Consider the following 20,496-nt stretch of genomic DNA (forward strand, 5'->3'; position numbering starts at 1 on the left):
CTCTTTCTCTTTCTCTCTCTCCTCCCTCTCTTGTCTGATCAAATGAAATAATAACAACAAATGGAAACAAATAAATAATTCTTTAAAAAAAAGAAAAAAAGAGGAGGAACCCAGAAGCCATGCTGCTTGGGTTCGAATCCTCGGTTCACCACTTACCAGCTTTGTACTTGTCCTGGTTATCTCATCTGTAAAATGGGTTCAGTAACTCAGTGTCAATCTCAGAGAGTTCAAAGGATTTAATGACTAAATACTTTTGGCCTTTGAACGGTGCCTAGAGGCCTAGAGGTGGTGGTTGACAAGGTGGGGATGGCAGACTGGGCCAGTAGGTGGTGACAGCATTGGGAACCAATGTGGAAGAGAGGCCAGGCCAGTGAGCCAACGGTGCTCCCAGGACGGGCAGCAGGTCTGAAGCTGTAGGTTTCACTGGAGCCGGCGGCTGGCATCCCCTGTGGCATACCTGAGAGGTCCCCTCGGAGGGACATAGTTTGGTCTGGGACTAAGGAAGGGGTGCATCAGAAGGGGCAGGAAGGCCAGCCCAGCCAGGAAATGCCCCACCTGCTGGCCTGAGGCAGCCTCCGCCCGTGACCTGGTCACCATCAAGTGTCCCTGCAGCATAGCCACAAGTGCAGATGGGGTGCCGGGCTCCCCCAGAGCCTCTCCCAGGAGACCAGGTTCTTGGGACCTCTTGCGGCTGTCTGGGGTCCCTTCTGTGGGTACCGCGGCATGGTGGTGGCCGAGGCGGCTCCTCAGGCTTTGTCTTGGTGTGCCGTCTGCTCCAAGGGCCGGGTCATCCTTGGTCTTTCGGAGTTTTCTCCTGAGAACGTGAGATTAGCAAACTCAGGAAGGGATCTGCTCTTGTGGCCAGAATATAGAAGGTCACCGTGGGACAATTCACTCATTTCTTTTTCATTATCAAGTTCACATTTGGAAACTCTGGAAGCTGCTCTTTGAGAGCCAGCCCACTGACTCCCAAGGACGTGAGGCTCCTCGTCTGCCCCTCCTGCCCTGTTCCTGGAACACGGGCTCTCCAACTGCTGCATGACCAGGGTGGAACCCCAGGATCGGGGAGGGACGGGGACCCCAGCTCGGGGAATCAGCAATCCCAGTGATAGCCAGGCAGATGCTGGAGCCAGATGGCCCTCCTGTATACTGCAGTGCTGGTCTTTATACACCTGTAGGGTTTTTTTTTTTTTTAATTATTATAATAAACATTTAATGCTTTCTAAACTAAAAGGAGGAAGTGAATAACTGAACTTTAAAAAAGAAGACAAAAATCTACCCAAAGAAAGAAAGAATAAGTGGGGTTTGTGCTTTATGGTATCTCGCAAGTCCGTGAGCTCAGCAAGCATTTCGGGGTTGGTGCTAATCATGAATTCCAAGGCTAACTTGTTTTGTTTGTTTGTTTGTTTGCTTTTGTTGTTTGGTGTTTTTTTGTTTGGTTGGTTTTTTGAGAGTTTTCTTTTTCCTATACGGTACATGCGCTTGCCAGAAAGAGAGCAAGAGACAGAGAGACAGAAAGCGAGAAATCACCCCTCAGGGGGATGGTCACGCTGCAATCCCTTCTCCTCCATTCTCCTCTTGGGATCTTGGGCATGCACGCACACACACCCGTCCTGCATTTAAGCCACCAGGTCTGGGACTCGAACCACGGTTGACTACATGGGAGTCCCGCGACATAGCCATTACACTAACTGCTGGTCCCTCATTGTCAAGAATTTGAACAGTTGGTGCATGGCTGGAAGGTGACCAGATTCTAGTGAAGCTCAGTGTATGTATGGATTCGATCCTACACCATCGATCATAGCCCCACTTCTCAGCTCTGAACCCCTTTTTCATTCAGGAGTTTTACAAGAGCAGACATCACCATGGGCCTGTACTGGGGGCGGCGCACTCTTACTGCAGGCCAGGGGCCTCCTTGGTGGGCGTGGTGTAGCCCTCAGGAGACCTCAGTGCGAGAGAGTTGCCCAGGGCTGGCACTTTCTGGAATTTGGTGCGTTCATGGGGTATAGTAATACTGTATAGCTTTTTAACTCCCAAATTCACCCAGTTAATAATTTTTTAAAGTAGACATTAATATTTGTCCTTTTTTTCGTTAGTCATATTTGAAAGAGTAGAAAATTGAGTTACTGTGTCATTTTGTCCAAAGCTGTCTGTTCACTCAGTTATGCTTTCATACGAAGGTTTGATTTTTACCATTTCAATCAATCTTTCAGGGAAGATAGCTGAAGTTTCCAAATACTTTATAAGCGTATCCCAGACACCTCTAACGTGGCCATGTCCAATTTATGAATACTGCAGATTGGGAACAGTGCCGTTCAGGGGATTAGGAGAGACCCTGTATCCCCCGATTTGTGTGTGCGCGCGTGTGGGCGTGGCTCCCAGAAAACCACTTGGAAACTGACCACTTTTTAAATCCTCTGTGTAGTTCAAATGCCTTGCCTTGACCAATCTAATGAGTTGATTAACTGGGCCTTTATACTTAACTACGTAAAAAACTAAGCAGGCGTGAGTTAAAGAAAAAGTTTCAATTTATTGCTCAGTGTACCTGTTGCTATTATATTTAACAGTCGTCTGCCTGCCGAAATCTTTTTGCTTGTGACTTACATCTACTCGAACTATGAAGCCAGCCATGTGGTTCGAGTCCTGGACCTGACAGCTTTAAAAACCCACCGGGCACGTGTGCGTGCGTGCCCAAAACCCCAAAAGGAGAATGGAGGAGAAGGGATTGCAGCGTGGCCATCCCCCCTGGGGGTTGATTTTGCAATCTCTCTCTCTCCAGCAAGCGCACGCACCCTAAGACAAAAAACCTGAAAAAAAAAAAAAAAAAAAAAAGAAAGAAAGAAAAAGGAAAAAGAAATTAATGCATGCTGAACATGTATTTAATTTATTTTCTCTCCTGCTTGCTTTTTCTAGGTGCTTATGAACAAGTAACAGAGCTCATGGGGTTGTATTTCTTACTATTTAAAAAAAAAAACAGCATTATACTAGATAACAGATAGTACATATTTTACCTAATCATACTTTTGATACTCTATTTTAAGGACTAAATCTGCACACACATATGCAGGTTGGACAAGAGGATAGCTATCACTACATTTTTTTTTAAAGAGGTTTTTGCTATAGGGCACGTGCACTCGCCAGACAGACAGAGAGAGACAGAGAGACAGAAAGCAAGAAATCACCCCCCAGGGGGGATGGTCACGCCGCAATCCCTTCTCCTCCATTCTCCTCTCGGGATCTTGGGCCCGCACGCACAAGCACCACCAGGACTTGAACCACGGTCGACTACATGGGAGTCTAGCGACATAGCCATTACGCTAACTGCTGATTCCCCCTGCAGGAGCTTTTTGAAGTTCTCTTGTACACTCCAAGCAAAATGATGCCCAATAGCCCAGATCACAGCCACTGTGTCCCATGGACTCTGAAATAGCAGTGCCTGGACACGAACACCAGCATCACCTCACTCCATATGCACACTGCCCTTCTGACAGTTGTATAAGGGCCACTCAGGCAGTGTGGGGAACCCCTAGATTTTAAGATGAGTGAGCACTGAGAAATCACCCCCCAGGGGGGATGGCCACGCCGCAGTCCCTTCTCCTCCATTCTCCTCTCGGGATCTTGGGCACGCACGCACACGCGCCCGGTGTGAGTTTTAAGCCACCAGGTCCGGGACGCGAACCGCGGCCGACCACACAGGAGTCCAGCGACATAGCCATTATGCTAACTGCTGGTCCCTACATGTTTTAATAACAAGGAACGGTCCCAATTGAATTTTCCAACAAAACGGGATTGGTTAGCTAGGTGATCCGTTGATTCGTGATTGGACCCAGTGAGGCAATTGCGCGCTCAGTAAATGCAGTACCTTGGGTGTGGCCTGAGCATCGTGGCCTCGGTGTAGACGGACCCTGACCGGCGAGTAACTCCCTGTCTCTGGCTTGCCTTGCAGTGCTTCGCAGTGCGCTCCCTGGGCTGGGTGGAGATGGCGGAGGAGGACCTCGCCCCCGGGAAGAGCAGTGTCGCGGTCAACAACTGCATCAGGCAGCTCTCCTACTGCAAAAACGACATCCGAGACACCGTGGGCATTTGGGGCGAGGTGAGTATTGGAGGTCGCGGCGGGAAGACTTCTTCACATCCCCTTGGTTCCCCCAGAGCGCAATGAGGCGTGGACGCCGGGGTTTCCGAGGTGTTGTCCAGGTGCATCTTCCCACAAGGACAGGTGGTGTAGACGTAGCACACTCGGGCCATTTACTCCCACTCCCAGATCCCAGGAGGACTGGGGCCCTGGAGAACGCACTTCTCGGGAGCTAAGTGACAGGCTCTGATTGGGGTCACCGAGTCCACGGATTCAGGGGTAACCTTCAGGGGCCCAGAACCTCTTTTTTTTTTTTTTTTTTTTTGAGAGGTTTTTGCTATAGGGTGTGTGTGCTCGCCAGACAGAGAGAGACACAGAGATAGAAAGCGAGAAATCACCCCCCAGGGGGGATGGCCACGCTGCAATCCCTTCTCCTCCATTCTTCTCTCGGGATCTTGGGCACGCACGCACACGCGCCCGGCGTGAGTTTTAAGCTATCGGGTCCAGGAGGCAAACTGTGGTTGGCTACGTGGGAATCCAGCGACATAGCCATTATGCTAACTGCTGGTCCCACCATTAGCCTTTTTTGGTAAAGATTTGAAAGCGCCAATCATTAAAAATAAGAGCTAACTGGAGACCAGGTGCGGGACATGCTTCAGAGGACCTGGAGCAGGAGGGAGAGATTGGGTGTGGGTGAAGGTGAAGGACAGGTGACCACGTCAGGCCGGAGAGGTGCTTCTCTCTTAGGAAACACACCACAGACCCAGGGTGGCTTCCTTCGGTCCTTGCGACGGCACTGCCAGGTCGCCACGCCCGCGGTCAGGTGCAGAGCCTGCACGAGGAAGACGGCATGTTTTCTCGCTGACTCCAGGGCAAGGACATGTACCTCATTCTGGAGAACGACACGCTCAGCCTGGTGGACCCCATGGACCACAGCGTGCTGCACTCCCAGCCCATCGTGAGCATCCGCGTGTGGGGCGTGGGCCGCGACAACGGCAGGGGAGTCGGCGGGGCGCCGGGGCCCGGGCTGGGTTCTCATGGCACTTCCCCGCCTGCCAAACCGGACAAGGGACTCTGCTAGACACTTAGTCAAAGACTGAAGCCCCTCTCTTCTCCCTGGCCTCCCAGCTACTTCTCTTCTCAGATCCTGCACCCCAAACTCTGCATTCCTTTCTCCTCCGGACCAGCGTTTTTCACCCAGAAAGTCTGACCCCCGTGCCCTCTCCTCTTCACGCGTTTTGGAACCGACGCCCTTTCATTCTGTGCAGTCCTAGTCGTTGGGCAATGTTCTCTCGTATCTCCCTCAGAGAGCACTTGCTGGAACGGAGGGGCGATCCGGCCTTTGGTCACAGTCATTCAGCCATGATGGGCAGGAATTTCAGGGGTTTGGAATAGGCTAGGCTTTTTTAATGCTTGAAAACTCGTACCAGTATTCTCAGTGTGTGTGTTTCTGAAACCCTGATGCATCTTTGTTATTTACAAGAAATGCCTCTTCCTTAGGGGTGCTGGGATTTTTCCCTGATCCAGGATGATTGGCAAGAAGGAAGTTCTGGTTTTCAGCACTTGTTCTCGCTAATAAAATGGCAATTGTAGCCCTCGGACGTGGGGATTGGGGCGAGGTCACTGGGGTGCGGTCACTGTGGTTCGCGGCTGAGCTACGGTCAATCTTTGGTGGTGTCTAAGGTATTGGAGGAACTCCCAGCATGTCAGGATCAACTCGAGCATCACTAGTTACTGCTTTACTGAAAATGGGCAAGATCATTGCAGAGTGGATGAACATCCCAGATGGCAGAAAGATGGCTCTCTCGTGTTTGTGGTTCGATTCCTGGACATTCTGGGTTTTTTTAAAGAGATTTTTGTTATAACGCATGTGCGCTCACCAGAGAGACAAAGAGAGACAGTGAGTGAGAAATCTTCTCCCATAGGGGATGGCCATGCCGCAATCCCTTCTCCTCCAGTCTCCTCTTGGGATTTTGGGCACACATGCACACGTGCCTGGCGTGAACAACCAGGTCTGGGACTTGAACCGCTGTGGACTACATGGGAGTCCAGCAACATAATCACTACGCCATCTGCTGGTCCCCATTCTGGTTTTTTATAGCGTTTTGAGGTGGAAAGTTGGGCTACCTTTTGTCTACCAAGGCCAGATATTAGCACATTTGATTGGCAAGTCTTGAAGCAGGAAAGAAGGATTATGGTAAGTGTTCTTCCCTCAGAAAACAAGCATATGCACCGGGGCCAGGCATGAGAAACACTCTGCAAAATAGAGGGCTGGGGGGAGAGACGCCTTCTTGGAGCAGGTGTGTCTTTGGCCTTCTGTCTCAGAGTGGTGAGCAGTGACGTCTAAGCCGGGTGGCGTGGGGAGCAAGCGGACAGAGGACGGGCACACACCTGGTGCCTTGCTTGGCAGAGCCGTAGCACTGGGGCTGGCATCCTACAAAGCGCTGGGCCGACGCTGTTTGGCCGCTACATACACATGAAGCCTTGCTGGAAGGCCCTTGATGTGAAATGCTCGGTCCTCCTCGGATTCCTGCCCTCCAAGTGTGTTTTTAAGGCAGAAGCCAAGGCGGAGATCATTGGCCACTGTACAGTTGGAGGAGGTTGTTTTCTTAGAGTCAGGCTGTTCGTGGACTTCATGGATAAGGTTTTCAGCCCACCCCAACTCTTAAAGGAAGCCAAATGTTTCCTGTCCTCGGAGGGGAGGAGGGGATGATTCACTCTTCCACTGACAAAGTTATGCAAGCGTTCTGAGCCTCAGTTTCTCCCATCTGTGACATGGAGAACATACCAAGGGCCTTAACATACGTGTAAACATGCACGCGTGTAATAATCATCATGGTGACTTGGCATAGTAAAATGCCTGGTGATTGTTTGAAGCACTTCAGCTAGCAGATGGAGCTCATGGTGGCTTCTTCGAGGACAGTGGGGGCAGAGAGGAGGCGGACCTCAGGTAGGCCTCCAGAACAGTTTATCCTGTGATATAGAGGACCAGAGGCTGTGCGGACACTAACGAGTATTAGGCCGGAGGCCTGGGCAGCGTGGACGTAGGGGTTGGACGCCATGCCACAGTCAGCTGGTGCAACCCAGTTCTAGTCTGTCATCAGTTCTAGTCTGTCATCAGTTCTAGTCTGTGCTGTACTCAGCTCTAACCCGGATGTAGCACACGGCGCTCTGCTCTGCACACGGCGCTCTGCTCTGCACACGGCGCTCTACTCTGCACACGGCACCAGACCCTACTTGGCACGGTAATCTGCTCTCCCCCTAAACCATTACCATACATGGACTGTCTCTACCTCTAAGACACTCCCCCTCCCTATACCCTTATAGAAATCACTAAGCCCAGCCCCAGGGCACGATTTCTCTGCGCCCCCCACTTCTGTCGGACCAGCACACCTCGCTGGGCCTGGGAGCATTCCCAATAAAGGCTCTACATTTCTATTTTCTCGTGTGGTCGGCCTATTCCTTACAGTGAGTTCATGCACCCTGCAAACCAGGAAGAGCCCTCCCCTCCAAAGATGGCATGTCAATTAGGATGCCTTGCCTTGGTGGTTTCTGAATTGTGGCCCAATAACTCATGTTTTTAAATCCCTCCCTTGTTTTGAAAATAAATGTTGGTATACGGCGCATGTGCTGAGGTAGAGTGACTTGTAGGGGGGATGAGAAAGTACCCCCCCGGGGGGATGTCTATGCCACAGTCCTTTCTCCAGTATCTTCTCAGCATTTTAGGTGTGCACTCACACACACATGTGTATGTCCACAGAAAATAACCAACTCTTAAAAATTAATAATTAATGCGGTTTATTTCCAAGCAGTGTATGAGTGACCTAGGTCTGGAGAGGAGGCAACACAGGCCTTTCTCTCAGGGTGATCAGGGACAGGGGTTCCTTTTATTTGATTTTGAGAGTGAGAGACAGAATTGGGAATTTAGCGTAAAGTTTTTCCATTGGTCTAGCCCAGGTGGGACATGTGGAAGAGGGAGGCTTGTAGGTTATAGGTGGGTTTTACAACTTTTAGGGTGGTGATTGGAAAAGGAAGGTTGCTGAGATCAGAAAGAAATGGGGACCTAGCAGATGGCCTAGTGGCTACATCACTGGACTCCCATGTAGTCAACCGCGGTTCAAGTCCCGGACCTGGTGGCTTAAACTCATGCTGGGCACATGTGTGTGCATGTCCAAGATCCCGAGAGGAGAATGGAGGAGAAGGGATTGCGGTGTGGCCATCCCCCCTGGGAAGTGATTTCTCGCTTTCTGTCTCTCTGTCTCTCTCTGTCTTTCTGGCAAGGGCAGACGCCCTATAGCAAAAACCTCTCCAAAAAATTTTTTTTTAAATTTATTTTTTAATGAATGTACTTTAACAGAGATAAGGAGACTTAATATACATCACAAAGATAATTCTATACTATGTCAAGGGCAGGATATAGGAAGAATCCTGTTACTAATGGGCCAAAATGGTCAGTCAGTATCTAGAGCCAGACTCCCCCAGGCACTCTGGAAAGGACTTTGGAGAAACAAAAAAGCACAGGTGCTCACCTGAATTTTTTTCTAGCTGCAGAGTTAGCCATGATGGAGCCAGCCACCTCAACCATAACGCCACTGGCTCGCCATTAAGTCCTTTGTTAAACTGACTGGCTGTTAGCAGATAAGTATGATTTAGAAATACACTCGGTGGGGGGGGGTGACCAGCAGTTAGCGTAATGGCTATGTCTCTGGACTTCCATGTAGTCGACCGCGGTTCGAGTCCCAGACCCAGTGGCTTAAAACTCACACCAGGTGCGTGTGCGTGCGTGCCCAAGATCCTGAGAGGAGAATGGAGGAGAAGGGATTGCGGCCATCCCCCCTGGGGGGGGGGGGGATTTCTCGCTTTCTGTTTTTCTGTCTCTCTCTCTCTGTCTGGCGAGCGCACACGCCCTATAGCAAAAACCTCTCCAAAAAAAAGAAATACACTCGGGGTTCTACATAGGTTTTCAAGACTTCAGCAATATGTGGGGGCCCCTGAGCTGAGTGGCTTGGGGAAGCAGTAAATAAGGAAGGCTATTTGCCACTGAGAGGTTGTATTACTCCCCAGTGGGGTTCCTGTTTTTATTCTCTAGAAGAGGTCTTTGTATTCCTGCCTTTTTAACTTTCCTTTGCTTTTGATTCTTTTTTTTTCTTAACAGCAATTTACAAGAGCAAATTCAATTTGTAATGCTGCGAAGGAAAAGGGTTTTCACTTTGCATGAATAAAACATAAAAGTGTTTCATTTTACTTGTGAAAATGAGTCCATTTCGCATTCTCTTTTGTACGTTTCCTTGCTGAGAAAGTGGAATCACTTTGGGAATTTCTTGATGTGGTTAAAATGAATCAGGGAAGTGTGTATCCCAGACTGGAAGGGCAGAAAATCTTCCTTAAAATCTAGACCACTTCACATGAGCCATGTTATTTCAGAATGTAGGAAAGTAATTGGGATTTGGCACTTTATTAATGCATTCACCTAATCATGATTGGCTTTAAAGACATTCTTTATGGAACCAGCAGTTAGTGTAAGGGCTGTGTCGCTGGACTCCCATGTAGTCGAGTCCAGGACCCCGTGTCTTAAAACTCACGCCGGGCGCGTGTGCGTGCGTGCCCAAGATCCCGAGAGAATGGAGGAGAAGGGATTGCGGCGTGGCCATCCCCCCTGGGGGGTGATTTATCTGTCTGGCGGGTGCACGCGCCTTGTAGTAAAAACCTCTCAAAAAAAAAAAAAGACATTCCTTGTGGGGTAAGTGACGCCCCCTACTGAACCCTCTTTAAAAAAAGGCAGCACACGTCTCTTGAGATAAACAGAAAAAGAAAATTAAGGAAGTTAAAAAGAAGTAAAAACAAAGATATCAGAATAAAATACACAAATATAAAAGAAAAGAGGAGAGAGGGGAGAGGGAAGAGAGAAGAGGGGAAAGGAGAGGAGAGGAGGGAGGGGAGGGACGGGGAGGGGAAGAGAGAAATATCAGGCCATTGAGAAGGTCATGACATATTTTTGTTTTTCTACAGAAAAAAGCATTGTGACTTTCCACCAACCAAATATAACTTGAGGAAGACTGAAGACTATCTTAAAGAGGCCTGTTTTCTTCACAAACATATTGGTGGTTCACACACTACTAGAGTTAGTGCTTAAAAAATATCTATTGCGGGACCAGCAGTTAGCATAATGGCTATGTTGCTGAACTCCCATGTAGTTGACTGTGGTTCGAGTCCCAGACCATGTGGCTTAAACTCACGTCGGGTGCGTGTGCGTATGTGCCCAAGATCCCAAGAGGAGAATGGAGGAGAAGGGACTGCGGCATGGCCATCTCCACTGGGGGGATGATTTCTCACTTTCTGTCTCTGTCTTTCTGGCGAGTGCATGCGCTCTGTAGCAAAAACTTCTCAAAAAAAAAAAAAAACCTATTGCATGAATGAACAGACTGAAACTAAAAGTCAGCAAGAAATTTAGGCTACCATGCAGCAGGTAAAATAGCATAATTTTAACCAATCATCCAGTTGGACTAGGGTAAAAATCATGTCAGTTTATGTTTCAAATGTCAGTGCTGGGAGAAATAAATTACCTCTAGATTACTTCTCAGGGCCTTTTCTTCTTCCAAATCTTTTCGTAGTCTTTCCAGTTCTTTCCTACAAATAAAGTATGTATTACAGTTAATTCTTTCAAATAAACAATCTAACTAATGTTAACAGGATCTTGTTGTTTAATAAGATAACAAGTTTATGGAGAAAAAATTTTAAGGCTATAACCATGTGGACTGAGAAAAATTTCAGTCACTAATTTGAATGGCTCAATGTAACAGAAATTTAACAAAACCAGGACCAGCAGTTGTCGCAATGGCTATGTCACTGGACTTTCATGCAGTTGACTGCGGTTCAAGTCCTAGACCCAGTGGCTTAAACTTACATCAAGTGTGTGTATGCCCAAAATCCCGAGGGGAGAATGGAGGAGAAGGGATTGCAGCGTGGGCATCTCCCCTGGGGGGTGATTTCTTCTCTTTCTGTCTATCTCTGTCTGTCTGGCGGGTGCACGCGCCTTGTAGTAAAAACCTCTCAAAAAAAAAAAAAGACATTCCTTGTGGGGTAAGTGACGCCCCCTACTGAACCCACCACTGAGCTGGAGCAACCTCTTACTGCAAACGTCCTCTAAGGAAGTGCAGTCACACCAGAGTTCCGGTTGTCGCAGGACTGTGCTGACCGACGGGTCTCCAGAGGGTTGTGCCCGTCTTCATGAAGACGTTTCTGGGAGCCCATTCGCGTTATCGCCTGGCAAAGTGGGGCGGCCTACCCCCTTGGGCTGCAGTGTACTTGGTGGGTCCTCATTACGCGGGGTGAACATCAGGCTTGCAGAGAGGGAGGCTGGGCAGAGGGGTTTCAGAAGCCCCGAATCTGCCATCCGCTGCAGCCTTGGGGAGCTCCGGATTGACCCCATCTGCTGTCACCCTCTGGGTGAAGGACAGCATCCGTAGGGTGCCCACGGGTCTGGCCATTGATGGCATCTTGCTCTCTGTCATCTGTGTGGTCTGCCAAGCCACCCTCCCAAACGAGGGTATGGGGGGACATCTGCCTGTTCCGGGGGCTCTGCTGACTTCTGACGTCAGTGGTCTGACTCATTCCGACCCTGGGGAGCAGCTTCTTCCTCGTACCTTCTAGAAGGATCTAAGGCAAACGACATAACTTGTGAACACAGGGACCTTTTAAGAGGGCCCTCCTCTTCCCTTGTGGCAGAAGTGCGCCCACCTTCAGGGAAGGGGCACACAAATCCACGTGTCTGTGAGCCAACCACCAGCAGTCTGCCAATCCCATCCACTTCCCATGCAAGGGAACCGGGTAGACAGTATGACCAGAGGGTTCAAGACCCGTGAATGGGATGTTCCCGAGTGACTTGTATCTGTGAGTCACGGACTGTTTAGCAGGCGAGGTGTTCATAGATCTTCTTGGAAAAAAAGCACGTGGTTCTGGCGTCCCTTGAGAAACTGGGCTAAGCAAGTGTGAAGGCCCCTGTGCTCCGGTTGTCCCTCTCAGAGGCGTTCCTGTGCCACGTGCCCTGGGACACACCCAGAAAGCATTTTCCAGACACAGCTGGAACCTCTTTCTTGCTGAAGTCCAGACTCGTGGAAGACACTGGGACATGCTGCTCTGGGTAGTGGGGGGGAGACAGTGGTGCGTCAGTAAACCCCACGCTCTGTGAAGATGACGGAATACACGGGTTCTCGGTTCGTGTCTGGAGTCCCCTCTGGTACTGTCTGGGTCTCTCTCTCTTTTTCCCTCATCCTATCTCTTTCTCATTCTGTCTCTGTCTCTCTCACTTGTGGAAGAAATACATAAAATAACTTCTTAAAAATCCTTAATACAGGGACCAGCAGATGGCATAATGGTTACGTCACTGGACTCCCACATAGCAAACGGTGGTTCGAGTCCCAGATCCAGTGGCTTAATTTCACACTGGGTGTGTGTGCATTTGTGCCCAAAATCTCAAGAGGAGAACAGAGAAGGGACTGCAGCATGGCCACCCCTTCTGGGGGGTGATTTCTCTCTTTCTGTGTCTCTGTCTCGTCTTCCTGGCGAGCACACACGTCCTATAGCAAAAACTCTCTACAAAAAGAATTAAAAAAAAAAAATTATACTGTAAAAGTTAGTGGCAACACTAAATTACTGTTTTTGTTTATAAGTGAAATTTGAATTATGTTTACTAGATAAATATTATAAATGGAAACTCCACTGGGCTTGCACTAATGAAGACAAAATTCCTTCAGTCGCCATTGTACTCAAGTGCTTTTTTAAAAAGTACAAATTGAAGGACCAGCGGATACCATAATGGCTATGTCTCTGGATTCCCACATAGTTGACCGCAGTTCAAGTCCTGGACACAGTAGCATGTGCACATGTACCCAAGATCCCGAGAGGAGAATGGAGAAGGGATTGCGGTGTGACCATCCCCCCTGGGGGGTGATTTCTCGCTTCCTGTCTCTCTGTCTCTATGGCAAACTCATGCGCTCTACAGGGAAGCATCTCTCTTTAAAAAAGAAAAGAAAGTACAGATTGAATGTTTACCTTGCGAAATTTTTTCTTTTTAATTTTCTAGAGGGGATATGCGCTTGTCAGAGAGATACAGAGACAGAAGGAAAGTGAGAAAGCATCCGTCATGGGAGATGTTCATGCTGTAATCTCTTCTCTGTTTCTCCTCTCCGGATTTTGGGCATGCTTGCACTGCACCCAGGATGTTTTTCAATCACCGGGTCCGAGACTCGAACTGCTTAGCCAACCATGTAGAATCTGGTACCTTAACCCCCCCACATCATGGGCTGGCCCCCCCCTGTGCTATTCTTTTTGCTTATAGTTTACATAGCAAAACTTCTCTTTCTAGAAGGTGTTTTGTACCTCTTTTATCTGATTTTGATGAACAGTTTGAATAAAATCTAATAACGATTCATAACTTTACAAATCAGGTTATCTTTGACTCGATTGTTTTCTCTGGAACAAACCTCATGAACGGTGATCTAAAGAAAGACTCTTAAGTGTCATTCTCTTTATTGTCTTTTTTTCTTTTATTTATGTATTTTTTTAACCTCTCCAAAAACGTGTCGTTCTCATCTAATCGGGCCGAGTGACTTGCCTCCAAGTTGAAGATGACCTGGAGCTTGCATCCTGCACTTCTGTTCTGATCACGCCCCATTGGCCACACTCAGGTGCAAAGCATGCTGGGAAATGGCATTTGTCGCTGGGGAGACAGTTGCGGAGTTAAAACTAGTATCAGAAAAGAAGAGGGGAAAGGACAGCCTTCTGATGCCGTCTGGAAACCAGTCACCTCAAGCTCCTCCACCCCGCGACCCACTTATTGCCCACCATGCTGTTTTCCTCTGCTCCAAACCCACCCTTCCCTGCTCTGCTTGGTGACCCTGGGGTGGACTGGAAGGCTCGAGTCTGTGTCTGATTCTCTGTGTTAGACTGACAGCCGGGCAGCCTGGAAGGAGCCTGCAAGGCAGAGCAGGGACAGTGCTCCTCCTGTGCTGTCTGCTCCTACCAGCATAATTTTCTATTTTTTTTTCTTTTTCTTTTTTTTTTGGAGAGGTTTTTGCTATAGGGCGCATGCACTCACCAGACGGACAGAGAGAGACAGAGAGACAGAAAGCGAGAAATCACCCCCCCAGGGGTGATGGCCACGCCGCAATCCCTTCTCCTCCATTCTCCTCTTGGGATCTTGGGCACGCACGCACATGCGCCCGGCGTGAGTTTAGGCCACCGGGTCTGGGACTCGAACCATGGTCGACTACGTGGGAGTCCAGCAACATAACCATTACGCTAATTGCTGGTCCCACCAGCATCATTTTCTAACGGCTTCTTGTTCTGGTTGCTTCACTCTGAATCACTTGATTTATTAATTTTTTAGATTTCTTGCTTCCTTGGGCAAAAGAGAGAAACACCCCAACAAGATCTTGACATCCCAACCCCCTTCTCAGCCAGCTCCAGCTCGTGGGCACACAATGCCCAGCGTGCTCAGGGAGTCTCCAGGCATGAACCCAGAACCTGCCCACACAGAGCTAGCTCCCAGAGCGTTGCGTTTGAGCTGTGTGCCCCATCCGGCTCCATCTGCAGTTTTGCAGCGCGTGCAGCGCCACCAGCACAACGGGCTGGCCTGCACCATGAGATCTGCTTTCTCCTCGAGCCTGGAGACACTGCCAGAGAGCTCCTCCTCCTCAGCCCCGCTCCCCAGACTGGCTTCTCCAAGCTTCTGCGTTTAAATAGCTCTCCCTTTTCTCTCCGCTCCCTCAACCCTCCCATCACACCCTCTTGGAATTGCTGCCTCCACAGTCACTTCTGCATGCTCCCTTTTTCCCTTTTTAGTTATTAACTGTAATTCTTTTTAAAAATTGTTTTAAGATTTTTTTTTTTTTTTTTTTGCCATAGGGTGCGTGCACTTGCTGGAGAGAGAGACAGAGAGAGAGAGGGGGAAAGTGAGAAAAGAGGGGGGAAGTCAGAGACCACCCGCAGGGAGGATGGCTCTTCTCCATTCTCTTCTTGGGATTTAGGGCATGCATGCACATGTGCCTGGCATGATTTTCAAGTCACTGGGTCCAGGACCTGAACTGCGGCCGGCCGTATGGGAGTCCAGTGCCTTAACCACCTGCCACCTGCTGGCCCACTAGTTATAATTCTTTACATGTTTACATGATAATTCTCTCTGCTCAAATAAGCGATTTGGTTCCTAATGTTCTCCCCGTCCCTCCCTAAGAAGGACTTAAGACTGGCTGAAGAGACAGCCACCTGCACAGGGTGGGGTAGGGGGTAGTCTGCAGTGGAGGGCATTTGGGAAGGCCTTTCTGAACCAGGGAGCAGGGCTAGGCTTTCTGCTTGACTACACCACACGGTGGGCAACAAGCCACACTCGTGCCAAGAAACCTGCCTTTCTAAATTGGTAGAAATTGCCAGGGATAAGGGGCATTTCTGTGTTTGATGACAAGACTGCGAAATAGCAAGCCTCTTGGTTTTCAAGCTGATCTGAGAGTTACCTCTGGTTTCGCCTAGCCATTGATTCATCCCTTGGAGTAATTTGGTGGGTCTCATTCAGAAGACGGAAGACGAAGAGCTTCCTCCAGACAGCTCGTGGGGGATTCTCCGAGCAGACAGTAATGAAAGATTGATGACTCCCGAGCTCTGCCGATGAAAGTTTAATCTAGGCTACGCTGGTCTTGCCTCAGGGAGAAGAGGCTTCCGGGGAGCCCTCTCCCCACACGACAGAATTATCTTGACCTCGGAGCTAATTTCTTTTTAATGCAGCCCCATGATAAGCAGAGGCGTCCAAATTTCCTTGACCACGTTGTGACTTACACTGTGGTTATATTTTCTCTCTTTAAAAATGGCTTCCTTGGTTTCGATGAATCATGCCGAGGTGCTGGCTATGCTTTCAACATAGAATAACCTTTAACAAAAGACATTGTATTAATAAGCGATCGTCCAAAAAGCTGCCCTCAGAGGAGTGTGCTGGGGTGTTTTTAAATGGATCGTTCACGGCGGTGCTGTTCCTATCGGTGGATGGATGAGGAACTGATTTCTGCTGAGCAAGGGGTGATCCGTTGGTGACTCTGCCTCAGTGTACCGTCTGGGGTGAGTCATAAGCATGGGTCAGCTCCAGCCAGTGAAAGGGGCCTCGAGGCTGGAGTGTCAGGGAACAGGAAGTCCTGAGGAGGTCCCCTGAACAGCTGTCACCTTGCAGTTTCCCTAAGCCTTGAACCAGGTGAAAAATGGACCTTTCTGGGTGCAACAGGAGGAAGCTGATCGTGCGTGGCTGCAAGAGTTCTGGGTCAGCCCCCGCAGAGTGCTAAGATCTTAGAATTCTAGGCACATTCCTAGACAAGGAGGAGAAGCAGTTGTAGTAGAAACAGGCCTGACAACCCTTGGATAAGTGCATTCGTGAGCAGAGAGGGCGATAACTCACAATAACCCAGACCTGAACTCGGTCCCCGGCATGTCGCAGGTGCTCAGTACAAGATTAGGTGGATCCAACGATCGCTAAAAGCCTCTAGTATTGCAGATGAATGTCCAGTCGCTTTTCTTTCTTTTATTTTTTTGTTTTTTGGTTTTGTTTTTGGAGAGGTTTTTGCTATAGGGAGCGTGCACTCTCCAGACAGAGAGACAGAGAGACAGAAAGCAAGAAATCCCCCCCGTCCCCAGGGAGGATGGCCACGCCGCCATCCCTTCCTCTCCCGGGATCGCACGCACGCACACACACCCGGTGTGAGTTTAACCCACCGGGTCTGGGATTCAAACCGCGGTCGACTACGTGGGAGTCCAGCGACATAGCTGTTATGCCAACTTCTGGTCCCGCAGCCACCTTTTGAAAGAAGCTTCTTTTCTAACCATATACCATACCATGAGGTCACTGTGGGTGTGGCCCTGGAGGGCCCCCGGAGGGCTTAAGGCACATTTACTGCATCCTGGGATCCCAGAACAAATCAGTTAAATGCAACATGGTTGAAACTGGGATTTTTTTATCTTTAAACATCGCCACTCCCCAACCTACTTCAAAGCTGTTCACTCTCCTGGGTTCTATATGCATTCACTCCTTTATCCCTGTGTGTGCACTCACTCCCCGGACTCATGCCCAGCAGCTGTGGTTAATTTGCTGTCTAGCCAGCCGCTGGGAGCCCGCCCGCCCTCCGCTCCCCCCAGCGTGCAGTGAGTGCGGGAGCCCTAAGGATTCCTCCTCCTCCGTAGCTGGGTCAAAGCATCATTTCCCAAGAGTTAACACAGGCTCTCGTGCATGCAGCGAATAACAACCAAAGCTGTGGACGATTCCAGTGCCCGTGAGCAGGTGAACACATAAACAGGTTGTAGGAGTCAGTGGGTATTTACTCCGCGGCAGAGAGGGACCAGCTGTTGATGTACTCGGCAGCATGCTAAGTGAATCTCAGCACATTGTGCAGAAGGAAACTAGCCAAACTAAAAAACAATATATATATGTGTGTGTACATATATATGTACGTACAAGTCACACGTGGCCTCGAGCACTTGAGATGTGGCTATTCTGAATTGAGGTGTGTTGTAAAGTGTTGAAACACAGGCCAGAATTCAGACACTGTATTAAAAAAAAAAAAGGATGAAATATCGCATAATGATATGTCATATTGATTTGCACATGGAAATAAGATTGTGAGCTAATTGGACATATTAGTTTAAGAAAAATAGTATTAAAATTTTAATTTTACTGGGACCAGCAGGTGGCATAATGGCTATGTCACTGGATACCCATGTAGTCGACCACACTCCGAGTCCTGTACCCAGCGGCTTAAACTCACACCAGGCGCGTATGTGTGCATGCCCAAGATCCCAAGAGGAGAACAGAGGAGAAGGGATTGCGGCATGGCCATCCTCCTGGGGGGTGATTTCTTGCTTTCTGTCTCTCTGTCTCTCTCTGTGTTTCTGGCGAGCGCACGAGCCCTATAGCAAAAGACTAACATAGCATAGGCTAGGCACACACCCCACACACCACCCCCACACCCTTCTCATGAACTGTGTCAGGCTAACCTCATACGGAGTGTCAGGATTGTCAGCTAGGAGCCCCCTGCTGCCACCTGGATTGGGATGGAGCGATTTTTCCCAAAGGTGGGGTCAGGATGGCCAAGCCAACAAGTGTCCCGTGCAGAACTCATTTCAAGGTTTCAAACCGCTGACGCCCCTAGGGATGACGGCTACCACATCCAGGTGCCTCGCACCACCCTAGTTCTATCAGAGGCTTTTGTTTTGTTCTTTCTTCATTTCAGCTCTTACAACAGCCTCGAGAGGAAGGTTTTATTGCATTTTACACAGAGAAGAGGCCAGCGGGGAAATGACAGGATTGTATAAGGTCTGAACCCCCAGGTCCACCACTACAGTAAGGCTCTGGGCTGACTCTGAGGCTCAGAGGTAATACGCTGCTCAAGAGAAGCCGTATGCCTCAGGGCCAGCAGGGGGCGTAGAGGTTAAGGTGCTGGATCCCACATGGCCAGTTCCGTGGTTTGAGCCGTAGAGCCAGCAGCCTGACAAGAACAATGGTCATGGGTGATTGTGTGCCCAGAATCCCAAGAGGGAAGTGGAGAAGGGATTGCAGCATGGCCATTGCCCCTCGAGAGTGATTTCTCACTTTCCCTCTCTGTCTCTCTCTCTCTGGCAAGTGCATGTGCCCTATAGCAAAAAATTTAAAAAAAAAAAAAATAGAGAGAAAAGCTGTAAAATTTATAGTATCTGCCTTTCAAAATCCCAGCCAGTCAGCCGGAAACAGTCAGTCACACGTACAAGTGCCCGAGATCCCACCAGCTGGGACGGGATTATGACATGACTAGAAATTGTGGAGGGTTCTCTCTCTCTCACTCGCTTTCTCATCTATGCACGCACCCTATCATAAACAAAGAAAAACCATGTTTTTTAATGTTAGGGATCTTTGCTTTGGTGGGAATTAAAATATGTCAACTCAGGGTGGTAGTATTGGTTAGCGGCTGGACAGAAGTTAACGCTTAGTGGCTAAGTAATCATTTCCAAAAAAATGGCATGGGGACAAGTCAGGTCACTTACATGTATAAGAAACAGATATTGGGCCAGCAGGTGGCTAAGTGGTTAAAGCGCTGGATCCCACAACTTCACAGTTCGAGTCCCGGACCCAGCAGCTTGAAAAATGTGTGTGTGTGTGTGTGCGCGCACGAAATCCCAAGAGGAAAATGGAGGAGAAGGGACTGTGGCATGGCCATCCTCCCAGATGGTAATTTCTCACTTTCCCTCTCTTCGTCTCTCTCCTGTGAGCACATGCACCCTGTGGCACAAATCCTAAAAGAAAAAGAAGAAAAGAAAATAGAAATAGATATTAACATTAGAGGTCTTCAGTGGCTAAGATAATAAAATGACTCTTTGGTGGTAAAATGGGCCAATTTGGTCTAACCTCTGCTCTTCAAAAAGAGAGTATTCTGTTCAAAGTAAGTCATTAAGCTCTTTTGTAAAAAGTTCTTCAACTTCTTTTTTTTTTTTTATTTAAAGAATTATTTAACTTATTTATTTATTTATTTTAATTTGACCAGAGAGGAACAGAGAGAGAGAGAGAGAAAGCAAGACACCAAGTCCAGGACTCAAACCATGGTCTGCCATGGGGGAGTCCAGCACCCTTAAGCACCACACCACCTGTCAGCCCCGAGGTACGTCAACTTCTGAAATGACTCAGAGATTGGAATTGCTGATTTAGACTTCCAACTGTACCAGGCATCGTTCAATATGCATTCAAGGCCTCTTCCGTTCAGTTACCAAGTAAGAGTTCATTTCATTCATCCTCCACGCAGCCAGAAGCCGTCAGAATAGACCACCGTGAGCACTTACGGCTCCCCTTTAGGGGGGTCCTGACCCATCTCACATGTCATCAGTTGCCGAAATTCTACATTTGGGACTGCTTCCCTTTGAAATGGCTCATTCGATCTCTGCGCTTCTCAAGAGAAATTACAAAGTTAGTTTGAATGACCTTTTCCTCAGCTTCCTCCGTGTGACCCAGCCCTTTCAAGTTCTTGGAGGAAACCTAGAAGTGAGTTCATGTGATTTTTGTAAAATGTGCAAAAGGGGGTCCAGCAGATGGCATAGTGGTTACATTACTGGGCACCCATTTGGCCAACTGCAATTCGAGTCCCAGCTGTAGTGGCTTTAAAATCACACCGGGTGTGTGTGCCTGCGTGACCCAAGATCCCAGGAAGAGAACGGAGAAGGGATTACCGCATGGCCATCACCCCAGGGAGTGATTTCTCACTTTCCCTCTCACTGTCTCTGTGTCTCCCTACCCCCACCCCACCCCCCCGCCGCCCCATGAGCAAATATGCCCTAAGATTAAACCTTTTAAAAAAAGAAAATTGCAAAAGGAAGTTTTTGGAGTTTTGGGTTTTTTTTTTTTTTTTTTTTGGAGAGGTTTTTCACTATAGGGC

At 48.8% G+C, this 20,496-nt stretch overlaps 1 protein-coding gene across 6 annotated transcripts in view; it reads left to right on the plus strand.

Moving 5' to 3' along the window:
* The window catches only part of APBB2 (amyloid beta precursor protein binding family B member 2), a 329,153-nt gene that overhangs the window by 253,264 nt on the left and 55,393 nt on the right, over nucleotides 1-20,496 (plus strand). For all 6 annotated transcript variants that reach the window (XM_006169204.3, XM_006169203.3, XM_006169208.3 and 3 more), the window contains 2 exons: nucleotides 3,947-4,093; nucleotides 4,944-5,071. In XM_006169204.3, coding sequence (XP_006169266.1) covers nucleotides 3,947-4,093; nucleotides 4,944-5,071 — 275 coding nt within the window. The remainder of the gene's footprint in view (nucleotides 1-3,946; nucleotides 4,094-4,943; nucleotides 5,072-20,496) is intronic.

Source organism: Tupaia chinensis, unplaced genomic scaffold, assembly GCF_000334495.1.
Source record: "Tupaia chinensis unplaced genomic scaffold, TupChi_1.0 Scaffold146907_1, whole genome shotgun sequence".
Taxonomy (NCBI): domain Eukaryota; kingdom Metazoa; phylum Chordata; class Mammalia; order Scandentia; family Tupaiidae; genus Tupaia; species Tupaia belangeri.